Source organism: Pongo abelii, chromosome 10 (genome assembly GCF_028885655.2).
Source record: "Pongo abelii isolate AG06213 chromosome 10, NHGRI_mPonAbe1-v2.0_pri, whole genome shotgun sequence".
NCBI lineage: Eukaryota > Metazoa > Chordata > Mammalia > Primates > Hominidae > Pongo > Pongo abelii.
The window spans coordinates 14,201,791-14,229,463 of NC_071995.2; the positions used below are offsets into that span (position 1 = coordinate 14,201,791).

Consider the following 27,673-nt stretch of genomic DNA (forward strand, 5'->3'; position numbering starts at 1 on the left):
TATACTTTCTCACTCACTTAATATTATCATCAATTATTAACATCTTAACAAATTAGCATTGATCGAGAGCTCCATGTGTACAGCTTTTTGTACAGGGCTTTGAAGGACACCGTGCAGGAGAGGCAATGGGCTGGGTTCCTGGAGGGCTCAGTATGTTTGATTCTAAAGTCAAGCCAACCTCCTGCTCATATCTTGTTCCCTGCCTGGAAAGGTGGACAAACTTGGAACTTTTCTCCCTGGCTAGGGAAAGCATTTGAAAAGAGGTTGTTATAATGACACAATTCAAACAAATGGGACTAATTTGGAAAGGGAAGTTGTCTCCGTGGATGGGAATGAGAGGGGAGAGGGTTAGAAGAATCGTAGCCAAATGGGAAAGAAGAAAGGTTTAGACAAGGTAAGTCTCATTGTCCCACAGGGCATCAGTAAGATGGAAGATCTTCAAGGTAAGGTTATTCCACTTTCCCAGTTCTTCTAACCCTTCCTGATTAAGCTCAAGAGAAAATTCCAAGTCTTTTTTCCTCTATAGAGGCATTGATCGTGTCAAAGGATTATAAATGGGGTTTTTATTACACATCACCAGCTCCCGTGGCTTCCAGTGTTCCCCTATCTGAGATCTTAGGGAAGGGCTACCAAGGAAGCAACATGGCTCAGGGATCATCAGCACCCCAAGTTCCATCCTCCTGTTCTGAGCTCACTCGATGGCCTGCATTAACTCACAGCCAGAGAGGAAATGGAGAAATTGTTCTCTATCAGTAAAATACTATAGGAAAATGATGAAAAGATGAAATAATTTAATGAGAAATCAATTTTCTCATTAATACAAAACTCCATTTGAGTCAAAGTTGGTTGGCCATATCTGGAACCTAGACCTTCATTCTAAAAGGACATTTGAGTTCACCTCTCATGAATTAGTCTCTCCACTTTATTAACAAAACCAAAAGAAGGTCACTTTTTAAAAAAACTTCTCCCTGTGACCTGTTCATACATAAAACTGTCTTCCTAGTGTCTCATTTTGGACTAGGAATGAAGAGGAGACCTAAATAAAGAATGACCTAAGAGTTTTACTCTTGCTCCAACTAGGGAAGTTTCTGGAATGTAAATTTCTTATGAGTCAGAGCTTATTTCTAAAGGTTCTGTTAAGCTCTTCAACTCTCCATAACCAACACATGGTTAAAACATAGAGTGAAACAACTAATAATATACCTTTGTATGTTAAAATAAGAGAGATATGTTACATATGATTATTTAAATAGAAATGTACACTTTTAAAGGATTAGATAGTTAATATAATTTATACAGAACGAACTAATGGTGATGAAAGGCATTTGGTAAAAAGCCAAATTTTCCATTTTGACAGCTCTGTCAGTTCTTAGAACCAACTGCCCAAATCCCACACAGAAAGCTGTTTCTTGAAGGAAATATAGTATCACCCACTTTTCTGAGCCACGTGCAATCATATCACACAAACTCCTGAGAAAACATACATGATGTGGTTTCTTGCTTGAGCAACATGGGGGTGGAGATAGTGTCCTCTTGGTTCTCTCTGCTTTGCACAGTGCTAGGCTAAGCTGTCCCTACCAAGCTGTAGGCATTTAAATCAAAACACTTACTCTGCTGATGGAGAAGACCATGCCAGGCTTGCCAGAACAGACACCCATAAAGCAATGTCGGAACTGCCAATAGAAAAGGTGTTCGCAGATGAAGGTGATGAGGCTGAGAGCCATGGCCGCCCCCAACATGTAGAAGACCCCTGCCATGTTGTCAATGTCCAGCTGGCTGCTCATGACCTCATTCTTCTCATTGTGACAAATGCCAGTGAGCCAGAGAGCTTCCAGTTCTTCCATCTCCCCTGGGGAAAGGACAGAGAAGGAAAACAGATAAAAAGAGGAGACAGGAAAGGAGTAGAGAAAAGGGAAAAAGAGGGGTATTGAGCAAGAAAGAGGAAGATACGTGAGAGAAAAAGAGACAAGGAGACAAAAAGGAAATGAATAAAGTTAACAGTAATCTTATTAATGCCATTACATATTAATTCATCAACGTACTTAGTAAGCATTCAATAAAAATTTCACGTGAGTACTGCAGGTGATATGAACACATGAGATGTTGCTCCTGCTCTCCATTATCTAGTCTTTATAAATTGGCATATAAATAATCACAATGACAAGCTGTCTGCGGGTAACAAGAGTTCAAATTGGTGACAGTAATTCTGTGGATGGCATGGCCAGTGGGTTTTCGTGAAGTAAGTAGGAGTTGGAAGTGGGCATGCTGGATGGATGAATTTTAATTTACATTGTACAAAAAGGCACTCCAGGCAGCAGGAATAGTATAATTGGTGGGAACACACAAGGCTTGTTTAAGGAAAGGCATGCTGAACAGTTCAAACAGAAAAAGATATAGTAGGCAAAAGAAGCTGAATAAAAAAGATTGATGTAAGAGTGCTGAAGATCTGAGTATCAGATTAAGCATTCTGTACTTTATATTATAGACAGTGACGAATAACATAATCGAACGAGTGATTCAGAGAATTGCCCTTAAAATTGTGCAAAGCAGATTGGGTAGGGAGAAGAGAGGCAGAAAGAGATGGGCAGAGAGATTGATTGATTCCCTAGGGCCCCTCAGATTTACTGATCTCTTGTTGAAGAAAATAAATTACTGATCTCTTGTTGAAGAAAATAAAGAGCAAAGAGGAGTAAGCTTGGATAAAATAAGACCCCCAAATTCAGACTTGCCTTCTTTACACATTGTTTAATGGTGCTTTGATCACTTTAATTCATGTCAGATTTCAATGACCTTTTTCCACTTCACCAGATGCTAGGAAGTAGGAGGAAGTAGGAAGAGGTTCCAGAAAAAAGGAAAAAGAGGTTCCAGACAAAAGGAAAGTAAAAGAAACCATGTGCCCTAGAATGCATCTAATTCTAGGCAAGCAAAATTCTGGAAGTCTCATGGAGAAAATTGCCTATTCCCATAGTTCTAGTTTGGCTAAAAAATTGAACTTTGCTTGCATAATCTGACTAAAGTTTTGGCGAGTTTTGCAAATCATCTCTTTCTCATGGATACAGTCTCCATTATTGCCTTTGAGTGACAGCTACACTAAAATTACAGAAGCTCTTATACCAAAATGGCTTGGTAACCCTCCAGCTAAAACATCCTCCTATTTCCAATGTTAATCAAATCACTTTTCCCTTATTTTTTTGATCAAACTATGATTCTCCTAACTAGCGGAGCAGACAACTTCACGTGTATTCTAAAAATCCACCTGTGGTCTTCTGCTTATGATCTCATCCTTAACAGCAAAGCTTCTGCAGACATAATTGAGATAGCCACTTGGCTGGTGGCTAGTGAAGCCAAGTAGGGTCTGCCTGCTCATCCATAACTGAGTTAGTTTCTGTGATGCTAACAGAAACAGTAGTTTCTTTGTACAGTAAAGAGGGACGCAGAAGACAGGAATATAATGAAACAAAAGATGAGATTTTTTTCAACTCAAGTTGGTGGCTCAGTCTGCTGCCAGGATGATACTGGGGAGTGGCTGATGGTGTCTGCCTCTGAGGACCCTAATCCTGCCTCCTGCCTCTTCCAGCTGAAAGAGCAAGATGGGAGAGCAGGAAGAATGAAGAGATGGCCGCAAGTTTATTTCTCTGCCCTACCTCTGGGCACATAAAGAGCAGAGACCTTCCACAGTTCCATCTATTATTTTGGCCACATGTGAGATGACTGGATGAAACATCTAATATCAGTTCTCCTACTTTATCCCTGAAGGTTTGATTATAGCCTGCAACCCAGAAACAAACCTCCTTGACAAACTGCTTCAATCCTCTCCCTGCCATCTTTCAGCTTGTTATGGGTTGAAAGATGTTACAGCATCCCCCTAAAATATGTATGTTGAAGTCCTAACCCCCAATACCTTGGGATGTGACTTTATTTGGAAATAGAGTCATTGCAATCATAATTAAGCTGAGATCATCCCAGAGTAGGGTGAACCGCTAATCTAATATGACTGGCATTCTTAAGAAAAAGGAAAATTCAGACACAGACATGTGCAGAGGGAAAACATGCACACTGGTAAAACACCATGTGAACATGAATCAGAGATCGGGGGTATGCTTCTACAAGATAAGGAATGCCAAAATTATCAGCAAACCACCAGATACTACAGGAGAGGCATGAAACAGATTCTCCCTTGCAGACCCCAGAAGAGACTGACCCTGATGGCACTGTGATTTCAGACATCTAGTCTCTGGAAATGTGAGACAAGACATTTCTGTTGTTTAAGCCACTCAGTGCATGGCACTTTGTTATGGCAGCAATAGGAAACTAATATATACCCGAAAACTACACAATATACTGTGGAATGCTTTTCCGGAAATGCACAGGTTAAAGAAATGGAGGAAAAGGAAAGGTTGATGTTTTGGACTGGCCATCAGTAGAGGGCAAATGGGCACTTTCCCTTTCTTGAACTCACCATCTCCAAAGAGCTGCAGGATAGCAAGGTCCACCTGGCGCTTCCACCCAGAATCTTTTTGGATGGCAATGCCATAGCCAGTGGAAGCAAAGACCTTCCCACTGCCAATGGTCACCAGCTTGCAGCCTTCATCTCTGCCTGCCATATAGTTCAGCACTGCTGCATCATAGATGAAGGCATCCAGTTTCCTGTACAGGAAAAAAGCAGACAAATCCAATGGAGGAATTTTAGAACAAAACTACCTGTGGGGCCATTAATATGAAGCAGTAGGGTTCCAGAAAACTATGTGGAGAATTGGTTCAAAGTAAGGTTTAAGTTGGAACTCTGCCAGAATCTGAAGCCTAAATCCCAGGCTGTTCTTTATGTGCTTGTGGGTTGAAAGGAGGTCTTTCCTTCCCACTGGGAATGATAAGAATGTAAGTTGGGCCTGAAGCCAACTCATAAACTGTGTCTGAAAGGAAGAAGGAGTAAAAAGGGATCAATAAAAATAATAACAGAAATAATGAAAAGTAACCACCGCAACGAGCAACAAATAGCATGGGGTTAGATTTATATAACATTTTTCATTTCTCAGTTCATTACAGTCTGGAGTGGGGATAAGTGTAGGTGTTTGTGTTTCAATAGATGTGCAATGCTATTTTTGTGGTCAGGAAGGTTCCAGTATTCTGTTGTGCAGCATAAGGATAGAGGTGAGGGGTTGAGGTGGTGGCAGTACAGGCTTGTGTAAGAGCAGATGAGTGAAACTACAAGAGAAGGCAAAATACAGAAGAATTCAGATCTCTCAAATACATAAATTACAGCATATAGTTCCTAAACATATAAGAACTTCATTTTATGTATTGTGCTTTGCAAGGCAGAAATACATAAAAAAGGGAATAAGACCAGGCGTAGGGGCAGGAAGGCATGAATCAATATTTAAAACCAACATTTAAACATATCAAAGGTAGAGGAAGAAATTTAGATATAGCCTTACAGGCAATAGAGAGGTCTGCAAGAAAGAAAAGCAACACCATTATTCCCTTCATTTTTATTAGTTAAGTCACCTTGTTAGGTACCCAATAGAAAGGGGAACACCAAAAACCCAAAGCCCTGATATGAATGAGAACAGCGGGTATAGCAGTGGTCAGACTACCCAAAGTGGCCCTACCTTCAAGCTCAAATTCCATCTTCTGAAATCTTCTGTGACTGTATTTATGGTGATAAAATAGAATCTAACAGTGTTTTAAGTAACCATGTATCTAGGTGCCTTTTCCAGACCTGGAGCTACAAGGGTATTGAGACAAGGTCCAAGTGCTGTTAGTCATCATACAACAAAGAAAATCAGCTATGAGACCCCTTGGCCTCCAAATCCCAACATCTATAATGCTCCATTATCTTCCATAGCTGTGGCTTGCAGAGGCCAAATGAACAAAGGGACCAGTGTGGCTGGGACTGTGCAAGCCAACACATGTGTAGGTCATGAACTCCTATGAATGGACAAACACTCCCTAGAGGACAGAGTATGTTAACACAAGCTGGCACTGGAGATCAGTCAACACATTCTTACTGTTAATTATCTAAAAACATTTACACTTTCCCCCTTTTATTTCTCCCTTGTCCATAAGACACCAGAACCATAATTTTCACCTCTTAGACAACAGGTCTTTATTTCATACACGGCACAAATACCTTATCCTTCACTCTACCCTCCTACTTCTACATTTATTTCACTCTTATTTCATGGTTACATTAGTGCAACTAGAAAATAATTTGTAAAAAAAATACATAGATGTAATAGCATAGGAATCTTTGTACACTGGTCTAAATGATACGATCAAATTTAACTTGGAAATCCATAAAGAGCAAATGAAGTCTTCTTTAACATTTTATGATACCAAGCATGGTATACCTGGTGCATGTGATTCAATAGTATGCTTGATAAATGTGAGAAACAGATCAAGAACTCTGAGCTTGGAAGCAGTTCTTACCCTGTTTTCAGGGAGAGCAATGCATCATCTACACCCCTCTGGTTGAACTTTCCCATGTAGGCATGCATTTCTGCATAGTTATTGCGAATATTTCTCTCTGTGCTGCCGTTGGGCACGGTCCCAAAGCGGAAAGGGGGTGAGAAGTCATTAGGTCTCTGGAACTGGAGAGAGAAAGACAGATAGAGACAGAGTGGGAGATGGAGGGAGAGAGAGAGAGAAAAGTCATTTTAGAAAATGTGAAGAGACATTAAGTAAGTTAGCATTAGTGGATTTATAATGGAAGGGACCCAACTATAATTCACCAAATACATTAGCCCTCACTCAAGAGCAGCAATTGCTATCTGAAAGCAGACTTCAATCCAATTTAGTACATATTGTTGAGAGATTTCTATTTGCCCAACCCTGACTTTAATCTATAACCTTTCTATGTTCCTTTTATGTACACTACACAATACCAGTGTTGATGGGCCAAAGGAATGTGCTGGTGGCTTAACTGTGGTGGACTAGTCACCTTTCTTTCTAAAAAATTATGTAAAATCTGTATTCAGGCCTCTTAAAGGCCTAAATACACAGTCATTGCACTATTTTGTCCATAGGGCCTTAGTGAGGTGAGCTATGTGGTACTCCTGAAGATAATTTGTTGAGTATCAAATATGTTTTGCTAAGAAATTTTCTTTTGACCTTTCCTGATGCACTGAAAGCTCATATTTATCCCACATGAGTTGTAGGATAAACTGTACAATCAAAGACAATTTTAATTATGTTCCTTTTCTTGCTTGAGACTGAGAGTACATCTCCAGTGCCCATTATAATAAAGAGAAACCTCTTGGATTTTCATCCCTATGACATCAGCTTTATTTCTGGCTATCACCCTGCAATGCGTAAGTCTTTATGTTGCTTCCTGAACACAAAATTTGTTCATTTGTATCTTCACAGCCTCATATAGTCCATCTCCTCAGTGCCAACTCATCTGTCTCTCTAGGCCAATTTATATCCATTTCAAAATAAAACTCAAAACAATTTCTTCAAGAAATCTTCTGTGAATTCTTTCTTCCATCAAGTCTACCCCAAAGTGACCCATTGGAACCTGTTATTCTTTGTTTAGATCACCGTAATCCTACACATGCAATTACTCTCTAAATGTGCTAGTCTCTGATGTCATCATTAAGAGTTTAAACTCTAGATTGAAACAGATACGGATTGAAGACCAGCTCCGCCACTTACCACTGTGTAACCTTGGGCAAGTAGCATAAACGCTCTGTGTATCCTGTCCTCATTTGTAAGAAGGAGATGATAATGCCTAGTTTTCAAGATTATTGTGAGGATTAACTAATATAATGCATAAGAAGTGCTTTGCGGCTGGGCACGGTGGCTCATGCCTGTAATCCCAGCACTTCGGGAAGCCAAGGCGGGCGGATCACGAGGTCAGGAGATCGAGACCATCCTGGCTAACATGGTGAAACCCTGTCTCTACTAAAAATACAAAAAATTAGCCGGGCGTGGTGGTGGGCGCCTGTAGTCCCAGCTACTCCGGAGGCTGAGGCAGGAGAATGGCATGAACCCGGGAGGCGGAGCTGGCAGTGAGCCGAGATCATGCCACTGCACTCCAGCCTGGGCTGCTACACAGCGAGACTCCATCTCAAAAAAAAAAAAGTGCTTGGCACAGCACCTGGCACACAGTAAGTGCCCAATAAATGTTCTCTTATACTATTTTTAATTTGTACCTCTATTCTGCATTTCCTAGTAAACCTGCTCTCCAAGCTTCTTATTCTATTATACAGCAATGATCATTGTAGCTGTGCTGTGCTTTGGCATCGGAACAACAATGAAGATATTTGAAGTCCTCTTGGTTTCAAGTAATAGTACCATTTACTTTGGAGATACATTTGAAAATCTAACCTGCCACCTCGGGAGAACTCTGAAGCTTTGGGATTGCCTGGGATTAGAAGCAATTCTTTTCCTTCTTAGAATATGGGAGTTCCATGGGCCACAAAATATCTCAGCACCAGGAGCCATAAATGCCATCTTAATTGCTCAGTGCTGGCCATGGTTAAAACTAGAGTCATGCAGTGGTGTTAGGCAATCTGTGATGCACCAAACAGATTTTCCTGACTGATACCAAACAGATACTTCCTGACTGAGAAGCTCCCCCTCTGACTCATCACAGGGCTTTTTGACATTAAAAGTTTTTGTTTGATTATTTTGAAAGGGGTTATAATTTTTAAGTGGATAAAGACACTACAAAAGAGTAAGAAAAATCTACAGCCAAATGGGCCACTCAGGGTTAACTAGCCCAAACCTTTCATTTTACAAATGATGAAACCCAAAGAGGGTAAGTAATTTGCTCCACATCACACAGTGGCATTGATAGCTAACAGATCAGAGCTAAATTCGCCTAATTAATAGTCACTCCTCACTGTCTCCAGCAGATAGCAAGCTTAAAGTAAATAGGGATATGCTTTATTGGAAGAGACAGAAACCAGAATTCTTTGCATATCACCATCAAATACAACACTTCAGATGTTTGAAGAAAGATATTCCTCAAATCAAAAGTAGAGTAAATAACTATGGTAGACAGCAATACAACTAATTAACTCCCTTTAATCAGTAATTCCCCACAATACTAGGACAATGACAACTGATGTTTATAATGACTAAGATACTCCAGGGCCCAAGGTATTTTCTGAAACATCAGTGAAAATTGCAATCATGTCCAATACAATTCTGGTATAAATGATTATACTTTAATTTTTCTGAAAAAATGGCAATCCATGCAAGGTATATGCAACAATTTTATGGTAACTAAATGGAATCCAGTGCCCAGAGGGCCTCACTTCCTGATGAAGCTACATTATAGGTAGTTTTCATACAGCTCTTTATATAGTAATTTTTAATTTTAAATTATTTTTAGATTTCTAAATCCTGTTTTGTAATTGTATCCCTGAATAAATAAAAGCTGAAGAAATGATAAAGGGTCTAGAATAGCCAAGATAACTTTGAAAAAGGAAAAAAAAAGTTAAAGGATTTATACTGCCTGACTTTAAGATTCATTATAAAGCTACAGTAATCATGAGAGTGTGGCATTAGCATAGAGTCAGATCATTGGAACAGGATAGAGTGCCCACTAACAGAGCCACACATATATGGTGCAAGGGCAATTCAGTGGAGATAGGATGGCCTTTAACAAATGGTGTTGGAATAATCAGACATCTGTTTGCTAAAAAGGAACTTCTTTTCACACCTCATAAGATACACAGAACTTAAAGTGGATCATATATCTAAAATGTAAATGCTAGAATTATAAAACTTATACAGCAGAAAATATTTGTAATCTCGAGTTAGACAGAGATTTCTTAGCAACAACACCAAAAGCACAATCCACCAAAAAAAGGTAAACGATAAATTGGAGTTCATAAAAATAAGAACTTCTTTTTGAAAGATGCAGTTAAAATCATAAAAAAGATAAGCCACCGACTGGGAAGAAGTATTTGAAAATAAATTAAAGCTATTAAAACACTAAAGGAATTAGATAATAACATAGCAAGACTTACACAGTTAAGGCATCCTTCAAATGAAAATAACCGGGCCGGGTGCAGTGGCTCACGCCTGTAATCCCAGCACTTTGGAAAGCCAAAGTGGGTGGATCGCTTGAGCTCAGGAGTTTGAGGCCAGCCTGGGCAACATGGTGAAATCCCATCTCTACCAAAAATATAAAAATTAGCCATGCCTGGTGGCATGCGCTTCTAGTCCCAGCTACCTTGGAGGCTGAGGTGTGAGGATTGCTTGAGCCCAGGAGGTAGAGGTTGCCGTAAGTCAAGATTGTGCCACTGCACTTCAGCCTAGGTGACAGAGCAAGACCCTGTCTCCAAAAAAAAAATAATAAATAATAATAATAATCAAAATCAGAAAAACCAAGCAGTCAGTACTGGGAATAAGGGAAGTGCTGGTTTTGGAGGCAGAGAATTTGGATTTGGATTTCAGCTTTGTCTCCGGCCAGCTGCATGAACACGGGCAAGTTACTTAAATTTATGGACCTACCCTCTTTTCTGGAAGTATTATTTTAATGAATAAGATAATATGTAAAACAAATACTTAATACCTGGCACATGATGGATTCTTAAAATTCTTAGTTGCTTCTATGGAGATGAAGTTCTAACATTTAAAATTGTCCTATATAAGGCAATGTTCCCTAAGTTTGAAAATTTTTTTTTTAATTTTATTTTTATTTATTATTATTATACTTTAAGTTTTAGGGTAAATGTGCAGGTTAGTTACATATGTATACATGTGCCATGCTGGTGCACTGCACCCACTAACTCGTCATCTAGCATTAGGTATATCTCCCAATGCTATCCCTCCCCCCTCCCCCCACCCCACAACAGTTCCCAGAGCGTGATGTTCCCCTTCCTGTGTCCATGTGTTCTCATTGTTCAATTCCCACCTATGAGTGAGAATATGCGGTGTTTGGTTTTTTGTTCTTGCGATAGTTTACTGAGAATGATTTCCAACTTCATCCATGTCCCTACAAAGGACATGAACTCATCATTTTTTAGGGCTGCATAGTATTCCATGGCATATATGTGCCACATTGAAAATTCTTATTCTCTAATTTGGTCCTAAACTCCAGTCTGGAGGCCAACAGGGAGAGAACATTGCCTCAGAATTAGCCAAAGCAGTGAGTTTGCCTTTTCTTTGGAAAATTCTTGTCTCAGCTTGGTGAGATCTGTGAAGTTGACATAAAACAGAGATTTTTAATGCTGTCATTGGAACTTGAACTGTACTAAAATTCACATTCATGGAGAACTGTTTAGGGAGGCCCGTGGGGAAGAAGGAAAAATAATCTTCCAAATATCCTGATGCTTCCAATAAATGCCATTGTAATAAAACTTAGCCCAAGCTGTAAGACATTATATGGCACTTGTTTAGCCTGAGTGGCAATTTGGGAAGGAGAAAAATTTAGCGCTGTCAAGAACCAGAATGTCTTAACATTAATAGAACAGGGAGGACCCTGAAAAAATAATTTTTAAACAAATTTAAAAGCCTAATATATCAGGGAGCTCAGTAATTGAATTAAAAAACTCAGTCTGATTTCAAAGTAGGGAAATGTGTATAGTACTCTTTATTTTCTTTTTTTTTTGAAACAGAGTCTCACTCTGTCACCCAGGCTGGAGTGCAGTATTGCGATCTTGGCTCACTGAAACCTCAACTTCAACCTCCCAGGCTCAGGTGATCCTCCCACTTCAGCCTCCCGGGTAACTGGGACTACAGATGTGAGCAACCACACCTGGCTAATTTTTGTACTTTTAGTAGAGACAGGGTTTCGCCATGTTGGCCAGGCTGGTTTCCAACTCCTGGCCTCAAGCGATCCGCTCTGCTCGGCCTCCCAAGGTGCTAGGATTACAGGCGAGAGCCACCATGCTGGGCCCAGTACTCTTTATTAATCACCTTTGGTCATAGAGCTTCCTTCAATGTGGAATCTTTTTCTAGGAGTCACCCAGATTGGAATTATCAACACGTAGATTTGGATAGGAAAATAATACAGACAGGAAGGGCCCCATTTCGTAGATGAGGAAACCGAAGCCCTGAAGAGATCAAGTTGTTCAAGCAGACAGAGTGTAGAGGGAGGACAACCTGAGACTTGATCCCTGAGTATGGCCTTACTTTTGCCAGCTGAAATGCTTGCTGAACAGTCCTACTGCTGCCTACTAGGGAGTGAAGCCACACACTGTAAGTGACGCCACATAGTGAGAGTATCCTTCCTTTTGTGGCAAATCAAATGCCAATTCCCATCATTCCCACTGCATTTAACACAGGGCTTCCAGCAATTGCTGTGAGCACACACTTGCACAAGGGCAAAACAATGCCAGAATGTTAAAAGAACTGTAATCTCATTTGATCCTCCTGGAGAGCAGCAGGGAATCAGAATTCAGCCCTCTGAGCTGTTCAGATCATCTCAGCCTCCATCTTAATGACCTCAAAGTGAATTAGTCTCAGCAGCCATGCAAGGAGAAAGGTGCTCAAGGGCCAGGAGTCAAGGCCCCCACCCAGAGATGAGCAGACACTAGGGTCCTGGGCTGTTTTGGCTGCCACCTCCCCGCTAGAGAGCTTCTCATACAGCCTGCTGGAGAAAGAAAGGAAGAGGGTAGCAAGTAAGGGAAGTACGGATGTGGTCCATTTTTAATATATAAATTGATTTTCCTATGTATTAGGCATTGTAAGTCATCAATAATTGCCACTCTTATTCAATACCTATGTATGTACTGGGTATAAGTTACATTATCTCCTTTAACTATGATAATTAAAATGCATCCATTCATTTGGCAAATATTTGCCAAGCATCTATTAGGGCAGGAGACTGTATTAGGAACAGAGATACAAAGATGAAAAAAATCAGACCCAGTTTTCAAGGAGTTTGCATTACAGAGAGTCAGAAACATAAACATTCATTCAGTTTTTCATTCATTTACTTTTTCATTTCATGTGTATTTATTGATTTCATTCATTTATATAAGCATTCAGCAAGTATTTGTTGGTGTTTATCATGAACAGAGGAGATGCTGGTGCTGAAGATGCAGTATTGCAGAAGAGTATTATCTTGCCTTCAAGGAGTTTACATTATAAAGAAGAGAGGCAAATAGCCTGTTTTTTATTTTTTAAATTTCTAAACAATCTTTTGTAGAGATAGGGTCTCTCCATGTTGTAAAGGTTGGTATTAAACTCCCAGCCTCAAGCAATCCTCCCACCTCAGCCTCCCATACGGTTGACTAAAGTCTGACAGAAATTATTTGCCACTCTATGACAAACAGGTCCATGTCCCCTCCCCACCTTGATTCTGAGCTGACCTAGGTGACTTGCTCAACCAGTAGAAGGTGGCAGAAGTAACACTGTGGGATTTCTGAGGCAAGGGCATAAGAAGCTTTGCAGCTTCCACCTTGGCCTTTGGGAACCTCGCTCTGAGGGAATCGGTGCACCATGTCAGAAGTCCAACAACCCTGAGGCCACCATGCTGGAGATTCCACCCATAGGTGCTCCCATCTCCAGTCCTAGCTGAGCCCTGGACTTCTACCCATTCCAGTCAGAGCCAGGCATTAGAGTAAAGCCATTATGGACTCTCCAGCCCAGCCCAGCCTCCCACTGAATATCAGTCATGCTACATGAAGTAGAAGAATCACTCAGGCAAGCCCTACCCAAATATCTGACCCACAAACCAGTAAAATATAATAAAATACTCTTGCTTTAAGCCACTAAGTATTGGGCTAGTTTGCTGTGTAGCAATAGGTGACGGAAACTCAGATGATTTCAAATAGTGAAAATGAAGTGCTAGGAAGAAATTGAAACAGCATAATAGGATAAAGAGTGATTGGTGGGAGAACAAGTTTAGACTGGCTGTCCCGAAAAGGCCTCTCTGAGAAGGTGGCATCTGAACTGAGACCTGAATAATAAGAAAGAACCAGGCATACAAAGACAAGGGGGAAAATGTATCAGGCTCAGGAAACAGCAAATGCAAAGGTCCTGACATGGGGGAACAAGCTTGGTGTGACCAGGGGCTATAAATAATGTGGCGGGTGCTATGAGCAGCTGTGCCCATGCAGCAGTGAGAGAACAGAACAAGGGGGCTTTCTCAATGGTGTCCCAGAGCCTGTGCACTGGGGCTAAGACTTAACCATTTAAACAAGAGGAGCAAAATGGTTTCTAGATAGAGACGAGTGTCTTCAAAGACACAAGGTGGTGAGAGAGATTGGGCATGATCAGAAACAAGCAGCTTATTGTTGCCAGAACCTAGCAGGTATGGCCATGGTGACAGGAGGTTGACACAGCTGAAGAAGGAAGCAGGGCCTGGATAACAAAGAAAGTTGAATTCTGTGCAAAGGAGTTTAGAGTTCATAATATAAGGGATGAGAAACAGCAGAGCTTCTGGAGTTAAGCTGCCTGATTCAGATCCCAGCTATGCCACTTGATAGCTGTGTGACCTTGATCAACTCACTTATCTGTGCCCCAGTTTCTACATTTGTACAATGGGCTGCTAATAGCACCTACCTCATAAAGTTTAACTATTCAACCAGTCAATCTGGGCAAAGTATTGGCACAGTCCCTGGTTGATAAATACACTATGTTAGCTATTGTTATTATCATTATTATTACTATCATCATCATCATCTTCATCATCGCCATTGGAAGCAACTGAAGAACTCTGCCAGAATGACAAGATTGGGTTTTTGTGTTAGAAAAAGTCACCAGGTGCTGGTGTGCAGAACAGGTTGAAAGGAGTAAGATGGAGAGACAAGAGCTGAGGAGGCCCTGAGCTCTGGTGAGGGTATGGGTGCTACAGTCGGATAAGGAACAGACGCATTGTCAGATATTTCCCTACACTACTAGCTAACATACAAGACCACAGAGGTGCACGCCATTGACATATAAATTTCCTGAAAGGCTTCTAGAAGGAGGCTGAATTGAAGCTGGCAGGGAGGATGGATTGGCTTTGGAAGGGTGGCGATGGGGTGTTAACATCAATTTACACCAGAGGAACTCTCTGCTTTAAGACTCCTCCAACTTGGTTAGTTTCCAGGGTGAGAATGAAGAAACATACTTGTTGAGAAGTCTTTGAGGTCCTGGCACCAGGAGAGGAGCAGGTTCTGAAAATAAAACCAAGAATGTCCTAAATACTGATGGTGTCCAAGCAGTGGTCGTTCTGACCACCAGTCAAGGCCATCTCCTGATCAGCTGTCACCCAGTCCCAAGGACAATAATCAGAGTCAGATCCGGTGAATGACAGCACACAAATGAAAGCAGCTCTGTTAAAATGAAGAGGATGGTGAGGAACTGCCTTCTTGGGTAGTTGGCTTCCCTGAAAAATGGCTCTGCTCATTCAGTCTGTGTCCAATCAGCATATGCAGATTAGGACAAACCAGTGCTGTGACCTTGCAGAGGCAGATATTGGACATCCTATTTGCAGGGATCCATCCATATGAGATATAGTATCTGGGGGCTTTTGTCTTCAAAGCTTGACAATCCTACACATAAATATTCATTCCATTACTTCTGATTTTACATTTGCATCACAAAAAGAATCAATGCCCAAATGCCACTCAGCCCTTCCAGGCACCCAAGAGAAAAGGTGGGAAAGGCTTAGGAGATGTGAATGGCTTTGGGCCTGGGCTAATTATGAGGAGGTGGCAGCATATCAGAATTCTGAAGACACCACATTTTTACCTACTCAGCACCCTCCTGTTTATTATTATTATTGTCATTACCCTATTTTATATTTTAATAGTACTTTTAAATTATTGACTTTTATTGTCATGAATTTTAACCACGTATGGAATCCTGCAGTCACCACCACAATCAAGACACAAAACAATTCCATTACTCAAAAAGCTCCCTGGTGCCACTCCTTTCAAGTCACACACTCCCTTTGCTCTTAACCTCCAGCCACTCTATCCCATAGTTTTGCCTTTTCTAAAATGTCATATAAATGGAATCCTATAGTACATAACCTTTTGAGACTGGCTTTTTTACTTATGATAATGCCTTTGAGATTCATCTCCAGGGCTTTGCATGTATCTTTAGGTCTTTCCTTCTTATTGTTGAGTAGTATTCCATTATGTGAATGCACCAGTTGATCCATTTATCTATTGAAGGACATTTGAGTTACTTTCAGGTAATTATGAGTAGAGCAGCTATAAACATTCATGTACAGGCTTTTGAGTGAACATGTTTTCATTTCTCTAAGGTAAATATTCAGGAGTGGGAGTGACGAGTCACATGCCCTATGCTCCCAAAGTCTTTTTACAGCTCTTCTATCTTTTGATCTTCTCAGTTTTTCCAGGAACTATCAAGCAAGTACAGCAACTGATATTATCTTCCTTAGCCGAGGGGTGTTGCATCAAACCGTGCTGCCCATCACTAAATCTTCCATAATAATACTCTATGGCCCAATTAGGGTGAAGGGATATGTATGTGTGACTCCAGATTCTGGGCAGCATCTGAAGAGGGGAGGAAGTGTCTGCAGGAAGCACCCTCTCTCCTCTTCTACCATAATCCCTTGTTGGGCCCAATGGGGGAAGAAGGTGGTCAGGTGACCACACAAGGAGTAGACTTTCTGAGAGCATGAGCTCCTTCACTGTTCCATGGCCCATAAGTGCTTGGGACAGATGTGAAAAGGAGGTAATCTGTGCTTATATTGAAAAGACAATTTTAGCCAGGCACGGTGGCTCACGCCTGTAATCCCAACACTTTGGGAAGCTGAGGTAGGTGGATCACCTGAAGTCAGGAGTTTGAGACCAGCCTGGACAACATGGCAAAATCCTGTCTTTACTAAAAATACAAAAATTAGCGAGTTGTGGTGGCATACGCCTGTAGTCCCAGCTACTTGGGAGGCTGAGGCAGGAGGATTGCTTGAACTCAGGATTCAGAGGTTGTAGAGAGCCAAAATCGTGTCATTGCACTCCACCCTGGGTGACAGAGTGAGACTCTGTCTCAAAAAAAAAAAAAAAAAAAGAGACAATTTAGTGACAAAACAGTAAGTAAACACATGGGTTATGGGCTCAAAGATCTAAGTTCAAATCTGAGCTCTACCACTTATTAACTGTGTGACTCAATAAACAAGCCACTTAGCTTTGAAACTGAATTTTAACAATGTTCCAAGAGGAGAAATAAGGTATAGCATCTCACTACAAATCCTCCATTTCAAAACATGGGGCCTGGAGTGGCCCCCCCACCTAAGACCCTACCCCTAAAACAAACTGGCTGTGGATATGGTGACAGATTAGAAAGTTAAACCCTTCACCTTCATGAAAGAATCTGGAATGGAGGTAAGAGGAATAAATAATTATTGTTATATTTCATTATAAAGTATTCATTGGAAAGAATATTGTTTAAATTCATTCAAAAGGCTTGGCTGAATTATGGAAACAATAACATTACAGAATGTAGTTAGAAGCTACCGGTATATAGGAAAATTGCCCAAATTAACTCTGTTCTCTTCCTGGGCCCCTGATGAATCTGATGACATTTTGCTACTGCCAGAAAGGGAGTTGGCATATAACAAGCATTCAACACCTTAATTGTTTCTGCTTGTTTTCCTCTTATTATTAACATTAGTGCTATAATTGCCTACAGTGGCAAACACCCTTAAGTTTACATGTGAAGAGACCTGCACTTGGATGTGAGAAGGCTCGTAAGTGGCCTTTCTCCTGCCTCTGGCTGTGCTGTCATTCGAGGCTGTATCTTCACAGCTCTGGATGCTGTGCTGCTGGGGAAGGAACTTTGTGCCTCTCTGAGCTCAGCGTGGAGCTGGGGTTCTATAATAGGCCTTAGAAGGGTGGGGGTGGTGGGGACTGGAACTTATTCTCCTGTCATCACCCTCCTGCTGGGGCCGAAACAAAAGCTTGCAGCAAATAAAACATCAGTTCTTCAGATTCCTGGAATTTAGTTAATTACCAGTTTTCCTCGCAAGGATGGTTTTAATGCAATAAGGCAGTCATTTCTTTTGTATTTTATAAAATTTGGATATATAAGCCTTAATATTTCCTGAAATATTTCATAAAACCAGATTATGGCATGTTAGCTAGCTGAGGCTTGCTCCCTGAGTTAGCAGAGCCAAGAAAGTGGGTTTATTCCTATATTAACTATATTAACTTTAACATATCATAACCTGCACCTTGAGGTTTTAGGTGTTTGGCAAAGTCTTGTGTCTGGCCATAAAATACCACATCAGTAGCACACATTTAATGGGCATAAACCACATATAAGCCACTGAGCTCTGAAAATAAAATGAGGCAACAGATACAATCCCTACCATTACAGTTTAGCTGGAAATAATAATGATGATAATTATATAATTCCAGCAGCAGCTAACGCTTCTACGGCACTTTCTATGTGTCACACAATTTACGTATAGTAACTCATTGATCCTCTCATTGATGCTATGAGGTAGGCATTATTATCTCCATTTAATGGACAGGGAAATGAATGCACAGATAGTAAGTAATTTGAATAAGGCCATACAGCTAGAAACTATCAGAGCAAGGATTCAAATGCAGGGTACTCATATTTAACTGTAAAACACACCACAGGGCTCTATGCAAATAGAATGGATGCTCAGAAAATGTACAGATTAAGGAATCCAGTGCCTGAATGAGTATGCCTGTCCAATGGGAGGTAAGGAAAGGGAGGGCTACAGAAGTTTAGAGGGAGTGAAAATCATTACAAAAGGTTACGGTTGGGGAGGCTGCACAGAGCAGGCAGAGATGGAGCCAACTCCTCCAGATTGGCCAAGTTTATCCAGGCAAGAGGTCTGGGGAGGGTGATGGGGCAAGCGAAATGGCATGAGCAAAGAAGCACCGGGACGTGAGCATGGCATCTGCACTGACCTTGGGAGGAATGTTTGGTGCCTAGATAGAAACCATCCCATGGGGCACACCGAATGGTCAGACTGAGGAAGGACACTGTGAATCCCACAGTGCTCAGGTGTAGCTATCGTTCAGCTAAAGCAGCATGGCTCGAAGAACAGAGAGGTTGGAGAAGGGATGTTTACTGGAAAACTACTAAGAGCCTGGACTATTTTCAAAGGGAAAATAATGGGAGGGATAAATGAAAAAGACATTAGAGTGGAAGCCTTGACTGAATCCAAGTCTGCCTATACATTCAGAAGAACGAAGGAGAGGAAGCGGCAGAGTCAGCCTTGTCCCCACCACCTCCTCTCCCACTCTCCTCCCTCACTCACTCCTCAGGAGCCACATTGGCTTCCTTGCAGTTTCTAAAACTCACCAGGCAAGCTCCTACCCTCACATGCTCTTCTCTGCCCCAAAAGCCCTGGATATCCACATATATTGATCCCTCACTAACTTCGGGCCAGACTTAATTGCCTTTTTATTTTCTGCCCTTTCTTCCTTAGAATGTAATATAATGGACACAGTTTTGGTCTGTTTTGATCACTGCTGTATCTCTAGTGCCTAGAAAAGCATCCAAAACTTAGTAAGCTCTCAATATGAATGAATGAGTGATTTAAAGAATGAATGAATTGAATTGCACATGTGGATATATTTATTATATGAAAAACTCCATTCAAAGTGCACTCTTTAGCCATTGATACATTATCATGCAACACACAGTTGAGCATTAACATTCCTCAGATCTAGGGCTAGCCTAGCATCTCTGGTGAATAAGGAGTTAATGTGTCCTAACGCCAGTCAAGGACATCTTTCCTGGCACTTTCTCCATTTTTCCTTCACAAAATATATCAGATCTGAAATCCCGCAAGAGCTTGTCAGATTTAGGACTTGACAATGCATATGAATATTTCTTTGGCACCAAAAATGTGACAGAGTTAGAGATGATTATGACAACACGGAGATGAAGTGAAACAGAGGCATAAGGACAGAGGCATTTGAGTTTTATCCTTAAATCATCCTGTGTGTGACAGGTGGCCTTCGTTGAGCTCCTTCAACCTATTCTTAACACAAGATTGTTACAAAGAGGTGTTATTACTGTCCACTGCACTCTACCTCACAGACCAACCTGGGAGGGTACAAGGGATTGTTCCAGATATTTTATAAAAGCTGTGGGTGCTAGCAAAGAGAAATGGCCTTTAAAGAAGCTTTCAAGTAAAGGAGACAGATGGATTCACCATGGAAACTGGGATTCTGAAGTTGTACCAGGAGCTTCAGCAGCTCATAAAATTTTGGAGGAGATAAAGAAGGTTACTACCAAGATTTCCACATGCAAGATGCCCCAATGAATTTAGGGTTCTCCAGTTATTAGCACAATCACCTGAGGTTCTAATATGGTATCAACATCTTCAGAGTCATGAAGCTGGGGTGGGGAGGAAATGTCAAAGACCTCTGCCAGGCGGAGGCCAGGGTGAGTGAGGATCCAGTGACAGGCAAGGCAGGGGGACAGGTGTGTCTCTGCCCTCCTGGCAATCAATCAGATCTGTCAGCTCCAAATTGAGGCATGGAAATGCCAGCATGTGTACTTACTGTCACATTGTGACCCACTTACAGCCCAGCAGAGTTTCTTCCTTTGGTCAATAAAGTCAGCCCTATGCGAGGGACACTCCGGCTTATGGAATGTTAGTATTGGGATGCAGCCTGGCGATCCCACCATGCACACTGCATGCCCTTCGGGGTTCACAATGGACCATCACGGGAGAGGACTCAAACAGTCCTTTGGTAAAGAAACTTATTTAACCCTGACACAGCATTTCCCCAAACTTATTTTCCCATGGATTTCTTTTCCTAAAGAATAGCCATTATGTTTCCCAGAACACTCATAGGCTATGAAACAGTTTGAGAAATGCCAATTGAGCAACTTTCTGCCTGTACAGAGGAGGAAACAGAGGCCTGGGAAATTCATTACCTATCCAAGACCAAACAGCCATTGTCTGCTTCTGTCTCCATCTCTTTTTTTTTTATTTAGTCTCCACACATGTGTTGAGTACCTACTCTGCACCAGGAGCTGCCCTGAACAGTCGACAGCAAGATACGGCAGACATTTCCATGTCTCAGGCTTTTAGGACTAATGGGAGGCCAGTGTACTTCAGTTGTCCTTAATGGACCTCCAATTATAATGCAAACATAATTATTATAGGGTGACTGCTACAAAAGTAAAATATCAATAACCATGTTGGTAGAAAAATGAAGTTCAATTTTTCCAGTTGACTAAGGGTTAAGCCAAAAAACTTTTACTTTCAACCCTTTTGATGAAAATCATTCTAAACTATAGTCATTCAAACATACTCAGTGAGCATCTGCTATGTGTCATGATACAGGCAGGTAAACGATATACAGAAATTAAGACACAAAAGACCATAGACGGTTTGGGACATTATGTTTACTATGTACTTATTCCAGGAAAATCCTAGAAACTATCATTACTTTTAATAATTTCTTTATATAAGCTTTCTTTGTTATCACTATATCTTTTCCCCTCTAAAAGTGGCAAGGGTTATAGTTATTTTAGGGTTGGTTACTTTTTGTTAAAGAAGTGATATTTTCCTATGAAAATAGAAAGTACTCAGCAAACACTTGGCTGATTGGGAAGCCAATGCCTCACCATTCAAAGAACAGGGCAGGCTTAACACATGCATACAAGGAGGGGATTCCTGTGCCTGTCTCACACAGGAGCCGAGGAATAATCAGGGGCTTTGAAGAAGTCATTGCCAAATAGGTCCTGAAATAACTTTATAATTTAAGATCTGACAAGCCACATAGCAGCACAGTTGGAGACCTCACTTACTCAGTTCTCTTCTGAAATACCTGCCCAATTTAGATGGTTTGACAGGCAAAGAAACCACAAAGTGAGGAAATTCTATCTGGGATTCTAAATGTCAAATATTTCTTATCTACATTACCCTCTCTTCCTTCCTCCTCAACCACTGGTTATGAAACTATCTTTCACTGTTTCTCAAATTCACATGGCTGATAAAGAGTGAAAAGTACTGCCTTATGCTGTGGACACTATATGAATTACATAACTGTCTTCTTATTCATTCATTCATTGATTAGTTGGTTAATTAATTCATATATTAATATGTGAGCACCTGTATGTACGAGACCCTATTTTAATTACTGCAGATCCATTAGTGAACAAAACAGACAAATTCTTGCCTTCATTGAGTTTACAGTCTAGTATGAAGAGACAATTAATAAATATGTTAAATATTAATATATCACACCATACAACATATAAATTACATTAATGTATAAAAAGATGGAAGGACAGGGAAGAGTAAACTTTCTTTAGATCCTCTTCCAAATTTTAGATCAGATACTCATCTGGTGGCCTGAACTTAGATGGTCATTCCCTGGAAACCCTTGTCTTTAACAATATACCACTTGTAAGCATCTTCCTCTCTGAATCTAGCCCCACTAGCCTGATGTACATTTTCTTTTCTTTTCTTTTTTTTTTGTATTGTTTTTGTTTTTGAGATAGGGTCTTGCTCTGTTGCCCAGGCTGGAGTGCAGTGGCACAATCACAGCTCACTGAAGCCTCAACCTGGGCTCAAGCGATCTTCCCACCTCAGCCTCCCAAGTAGCTGGGACTATAGGTGCGTTCCACCATGCCCAGCTAATTTTTAATTTTTTTGTAAAGACAGATTTTTGTCTTGTTGCCCAGCCTGGTCTCAAACTCCTAGGCTCAAGTGATCCTCTCACCTCAACCTCCCAAAGTGCTGGGATTATAGGCATGAGCCACCACACCCAGCTGAATTTTCAGAAAAACAACTTAGAGTTTACATCAGAAAAACATATTAACATTTGTTTTTTCCACTTAAAATCAGAAGTCCTGTTTCATCCCAGGCTTGGAGCAGACACTTTTTCTAGAGTAAGCAAATGGGCTGAAGAAATAGGATTACTGGTAGAATAGCTTGCCTTTGATTTGTAACAGATATTTGGGAAAATAATCTAGATGAGTCAATTTCACACCTGTTTGGTTGGTGCAAAAGTAATTGTGGTTTTTGCCATTAAAAGTAATTACTTTTTAATGGCAAAACCGAATGGCAAAAACCGCGATTACTTTTGCACCAGCCTTACTATAGTTTAAACATGCTAATTACAGGGAAACAGACTCACTAATTGGGATACTTCCTTACCTACCTAGTGGGAAGTTACTCACAAATGGTCTTATTGAACTCCATGATAATTCTATCATGAGACCAGGCCACCTAATCCTTTTCATGGTCTGAAAGGTGCATCTCATGTTCTCTTTGTCAATGGATTACAGAGAAGGTAGCCTACTTCAAAATTCTTGAAATTCCAAGGCAGGAGCTAATTAACAAATGGAAAATGTTTCTAGCCCACAGCAAAGAATGCTGTAAAATGAAACGTTTCTCTTTTTCCAATAAGAGGCTCCATCACTAGGCAGGTGAGATATTTAGTGAAAGGATAGACATGACCAGTTGTTGGGAGTGTGGGGCAACTTATTAAACACACAGGGAAGGGTCTTGTTTTCTTTAATAACTTAAGTGACAGGATGAAAAACCTGCTCTTTAAACCTGCTGTAGGCATCAAATTGGATTGGATGGCTGGCTACTTGAGAAATAGAATTAAACATGAAAACAGTAAGTCTGGCCTGACAAAAGAAGATATTAAAAGGATGAAGTTAAATTAGGAAGCATACAAAATAATTCTTACAGGATGTAAAACCACACTGCACTAGAACTAGAAGGGACAGGAACAGACTTTGTCAAATGCATGCTCAAGAAAAATCATGGAGTTCTACCTGACCACATACTGCATGCATACATAATGCAGTGCTGCTTTTTTAAAATAAAGAGCCTATCACTGGACGCTAAAGAGCAATATGTGGAATGGATGTGGTCAGGCTGCCTTATACACCAGTAGGAGGGCTTCTGACCACAGTGTGTTCTCTTCTATAACTCACAGCAGAAGGTTCAGAAATGATTAAAAGTGAGGGGAGCAAGTCTTCTTGTAAAAGATTAAGACTATATTTAGCCTTGAAAGGAGCAAAAGAGGAAATTTCTCTGTTGTATTTACCATCCTATTTTTTAAGAATGAAGTGTCTGCCTCCCTCACTAGACTCTGAGAGTAGGGCTGTTTCAGCATATCTCCAACATCTCACAGGTAGGGTTTCCATGACATTTTGGGACATACTTATACTAAAATCATATTCACAATTTATCTGAAATTCACATTTAACTCGGTGTCCTGTATTCTTATTTGCTAAATCTGTTAGTTCTATTCAAAGGTTAACTAGTAACTATTCAATAACGATTAAGCTAATTGTTGTTATATACTAGGTATTATTGTAAATGCAGAGGATATAGAAACTTTTAAAAGCCAGGTAGATGATAGAACAGAGACTTTAGTTAATTCAAAGAAATGAGGACAGGAGCAGGATTTTGGTAACAGGTAGAATCCAAGTTGAACAAGGGGCTTACAAGGTGATTGAGGGTGGCAGTTTCTAGAGACTTTGAGATGACAAAACAGAGCTATTGATCTTTTCTATGCTGAGGGCCTCTAGGCCTTAGCTATGAGCAGTCTGGCAGATGCTAAGGACTCCTGAGATAGACTAGGTAGTTGGACACTAACCTTAGTACCAACAAAAATATCAGAGATTATGTTTATGCGGAGCTGTTCTGATTTTCCTATACTCTGTTCCAGTAAGTGCTATGTAGTAGATATTTAGAATCTATCTGATGAATGAATAAATGAAAAGTAGGCGGTGAGAATGAAAAGCAATGAAACTGACTTGTATCCCTCATTTAGAGAACATCATTACACTCTAGTTGCAACTTACAGCTACACAGGATAAGTCACATTAATAGCTAGTATGCTTTAAGAATGAATTTGCCAGGAAAAACCCTATGTGGTATAGAGGTTGGAAGACGAGCTCTCTGGGCTGGGAATGGAGAAGAGGAGCTTCAGGAACTAAAACCACTGGGACTCAGCCTCTCCCAAACTCATATCTAACTTGAAATTACTATGAATTTTCCAAATGGCAAGGGGCCTTCAGAGAGAGTCAGTATTTCCTTCAGTAGTGGACAGATTATGATAGACTATCAACTATGGCAATAGAAACAACTTTTATTGCTAAATACAGTAGTCAAAATGGGTATTAATTAAAAACTTAGAAATGTTATAAATTATCTGGCTGCATCAATAATTTGCAATGAAACTAAGGCTCTTCTCTAAGTCTCTGAGAGAGCTTGAAGTAGAATAAATTAGGTTTACTTTTCCTGAGTGTCTGAAAGAACAGAAAATTCTTTGGCAATATATGCCATGCAAGCAGGGAAGGCCTTAAGAAAGACCTAGTTTTTAAATTTTTATTTATTTATTTTATTTTAAGTTCTGGGATACATGTGTAGAACATGCAGGTTTGTTACATAGGTATACACGTGCCATGGTGGTTTGCTCCACCTATCAATTCGCCATCTAGGTTTTAAGCCCCGCATGCACTAGGTATTTGTCCTAATGCTCTCCCTCCCCTAGCCCCCCACCCCCCGACAGGCACTGGTGTGTGATGTTCCCCTCCGTGTGTCCATGTGTTCTCATTGTTTAATTCCTACTTATGAGTGAGAACACGTGGTGTTTGGTTTTCTGTTCCTGTGTTAGTTTCTCACTAGTTTGTTGATAATGATGGCTTCCAGCTTTATCCATGTCCCTGCAAAGGACATGAACTCATTCTTTTTTATGGCTGCATAGTATTCCATGGTGTATAAGTGCCACATTTTCTTTATCCAGTCTATCATTGATGGGCATTTAGGTTGGTTCCAAGTCTTTGCTATTGTAAATAGTGCTGCAATACACATACGTGTGCATGTGCCTTTATAGTACAATGATTTATAATCCTTTGGGCATATACCCAGCAATGGAATTGCTGGGTAATGACCAGTTTTATAATTTGCCCACTCCTGTGAGAAACCATTTCCTTGGGGTAGAGCCCAGTAGTCAGGTGGACTCATAGTTGAAGCTCACTCTTGAAGTCATTGTTTTCTATCACAGAGATGGGCAAAAGACACAGATTCAGAAATGCTCACTGAGCCCTTACTATGTGCCTAGGAGGATGCTGGGAGTATGCTTTCAAAAGACCCACAAGGTTGGTCTGCAAAGAGGTACCAGGCACCTCTTGTCCGAGAGGGTCATGAAGATGCTCTTCATCTAGGCATCCTCGGAGCCGGAGCTAGTTTCAAGGGGTCTAAGCACTGCAACTCGCCTGCTGCCCCTTCCACATCTTTTTTAGCCCTGACATTTGACCTTCCCTCCACCAGCCATCCTACTCCCACCTCAAAATCTCATTGAAACAAGTGAGTGCCTGGGGCAAGCAGGGTGGAAGGAGGGCTGAGTGGTGGGCTCTTGGGTGTATTTGTAGCAGTTTGTGGCTTTCAGGGCACACGTTAATCATCTGCTAGAAACAGCATGGGCTTTGTGAGCTGGGTTTAGAAGCGAACCCTGGGTGGATGTAGGATGTGACCACTAATATTTATTGAGGATTTAGTATGCTTGAGGCACTCTTCTAAGCTTTACAAAGAGTAACTCTTTCATCAGCACAGCAGCTATAAAGTAGGTAACATTTTAATCCCCATTCTACACATTAGGAAACTGAGGCATGAGAAGGGTTTAGGAACCTAGCCCGATCACATAGCTTCTTGTCTTAGTTTTCTCTACTGCACAGTAGAGGTAGCATCTACCTAAAAGTGGGAGATGGCAAATGAGTCAAAGAATGTAAAGCATCTAGCCTGGAGAATGCCACCCAGCAGTCACTAATGACAGGTATGCTCTCTGAGACTGTAACTATTGATATGGTTTCATGTGATTTCCATGAATGAGGGCCATGGTTGCTAATATTGCAAAAGAACACATAATACAAAGGTTAATACATTTTTGGCTTTGGACTGCAATTTTCAATAGGCAGACTCCAACCTATGAACACACTGTCCTCAATAGTTCATTTATAAATTAGCTGCTCACAAACAGAAATATGCTGCCCCCAAGAAACAATACTATAAGTGGTTAGCTCATTAAAGCCAATTTAATCCAAAAGAGAACAGAACTTTTGTGTTAATATTATTAGCTTATGTTCTTGGAACATTTACTCATTTAACAAACTTCTACAATGTACCAGGTACTGTCTCAGGAGCTGGAAAGACATAATTATTGAAAGCATGTCTCTTGCCTCAAGGAGCTTATGATTCAGTGAAGGAAATGAGCACTTGCTCAATGATTCTAGTGGAGGGTGACGGGTGTGTTTGGGCCATTGTAGGAGGACAGGAGTGGGTGTCTGTGGTGTGGAGTCTTGATAAGTTGATAGAAACAAGAAACAGGCCCTTGCTGGCAGGAACACGAATGAGGGTAGGAGAGAGCCATTGTTCTAAGAAGTGGCTAACAAGCTATTGTTCTAAGAAATGGCTAACCACAAACATCCTGTTCCCAAATACCTCCTTCCAAACATAGCCCCAGCAGCATGAACCTATCTGCAGTAGCCTTTCCAGCATGACCCTATAAAACTCCCCTCCATCCCCTGCATCTTGACAGACAGCCTTCTCTCTGCTGTACTGCCTGTTGCACTCTTGCAATGTACCTTTCTTAGTTTCTCTAATAAATCTGCCTTTCTTTACCCACAACTGTCTTGGTAAATTCTTTTACCACCTGTGATGTAGCCCTAGCCAGTTGCACCCATGACATGGGGGTGACAAAGGCCAGAAATGGGTAATGAAGTACTGGAGGAAAGGAAAATGAATTGCCTTCGCTTGGGTTCAGAGCTGGCCCCCATACTTCATTTATCTATA

At 40.8% G+C, this 27,673-nt stretch overlaps 1 protein-coding gene and 1 long non-coding RNA gene across 4 annotated transcripts in view; one reads left to right on the forward strand and one right to left on the reverse strand.

Annotated features, from left to right (window-relative positions):
* Positions 1–27,673, reverse strand: part of GRIN2B (glutamate ionotropic receptor NMDA type subunit 2B) — a 442,920-nt gene that overhangs the window by 24,780 nt on the left and 390,467 nt on the right. For both annotated transcript variants that reach the window (XM_002822968.3, XM_063712040.1), the window contains exons 12-14: positions 6,427–6,587; positions 4,460–4,647; positions 1,611–1,849 (exon numbers count right to left, since the gene is read on the reverse strand). In XM_002822968.3, coding sequence (XP_002823014.3) covers positions 1,611–1,849; positions 4,460–4,647; positions 6,427–6,587 — 588 coding nt within the window. The remainder of the gene's footprint in view (positions 1–1,610; positions 1,850–4,459; positions 4,648–6,426; positions 6,588–27,673) is intronic.
* LOC129049063 (uncharacterized) overlaps positions 1–27,673 on the forward strand; it is a 58,767-nt gene that overhangs the window by 1,852 nt on the left and 29,242 nt on the right. The window lies entirely within an intron of this gene.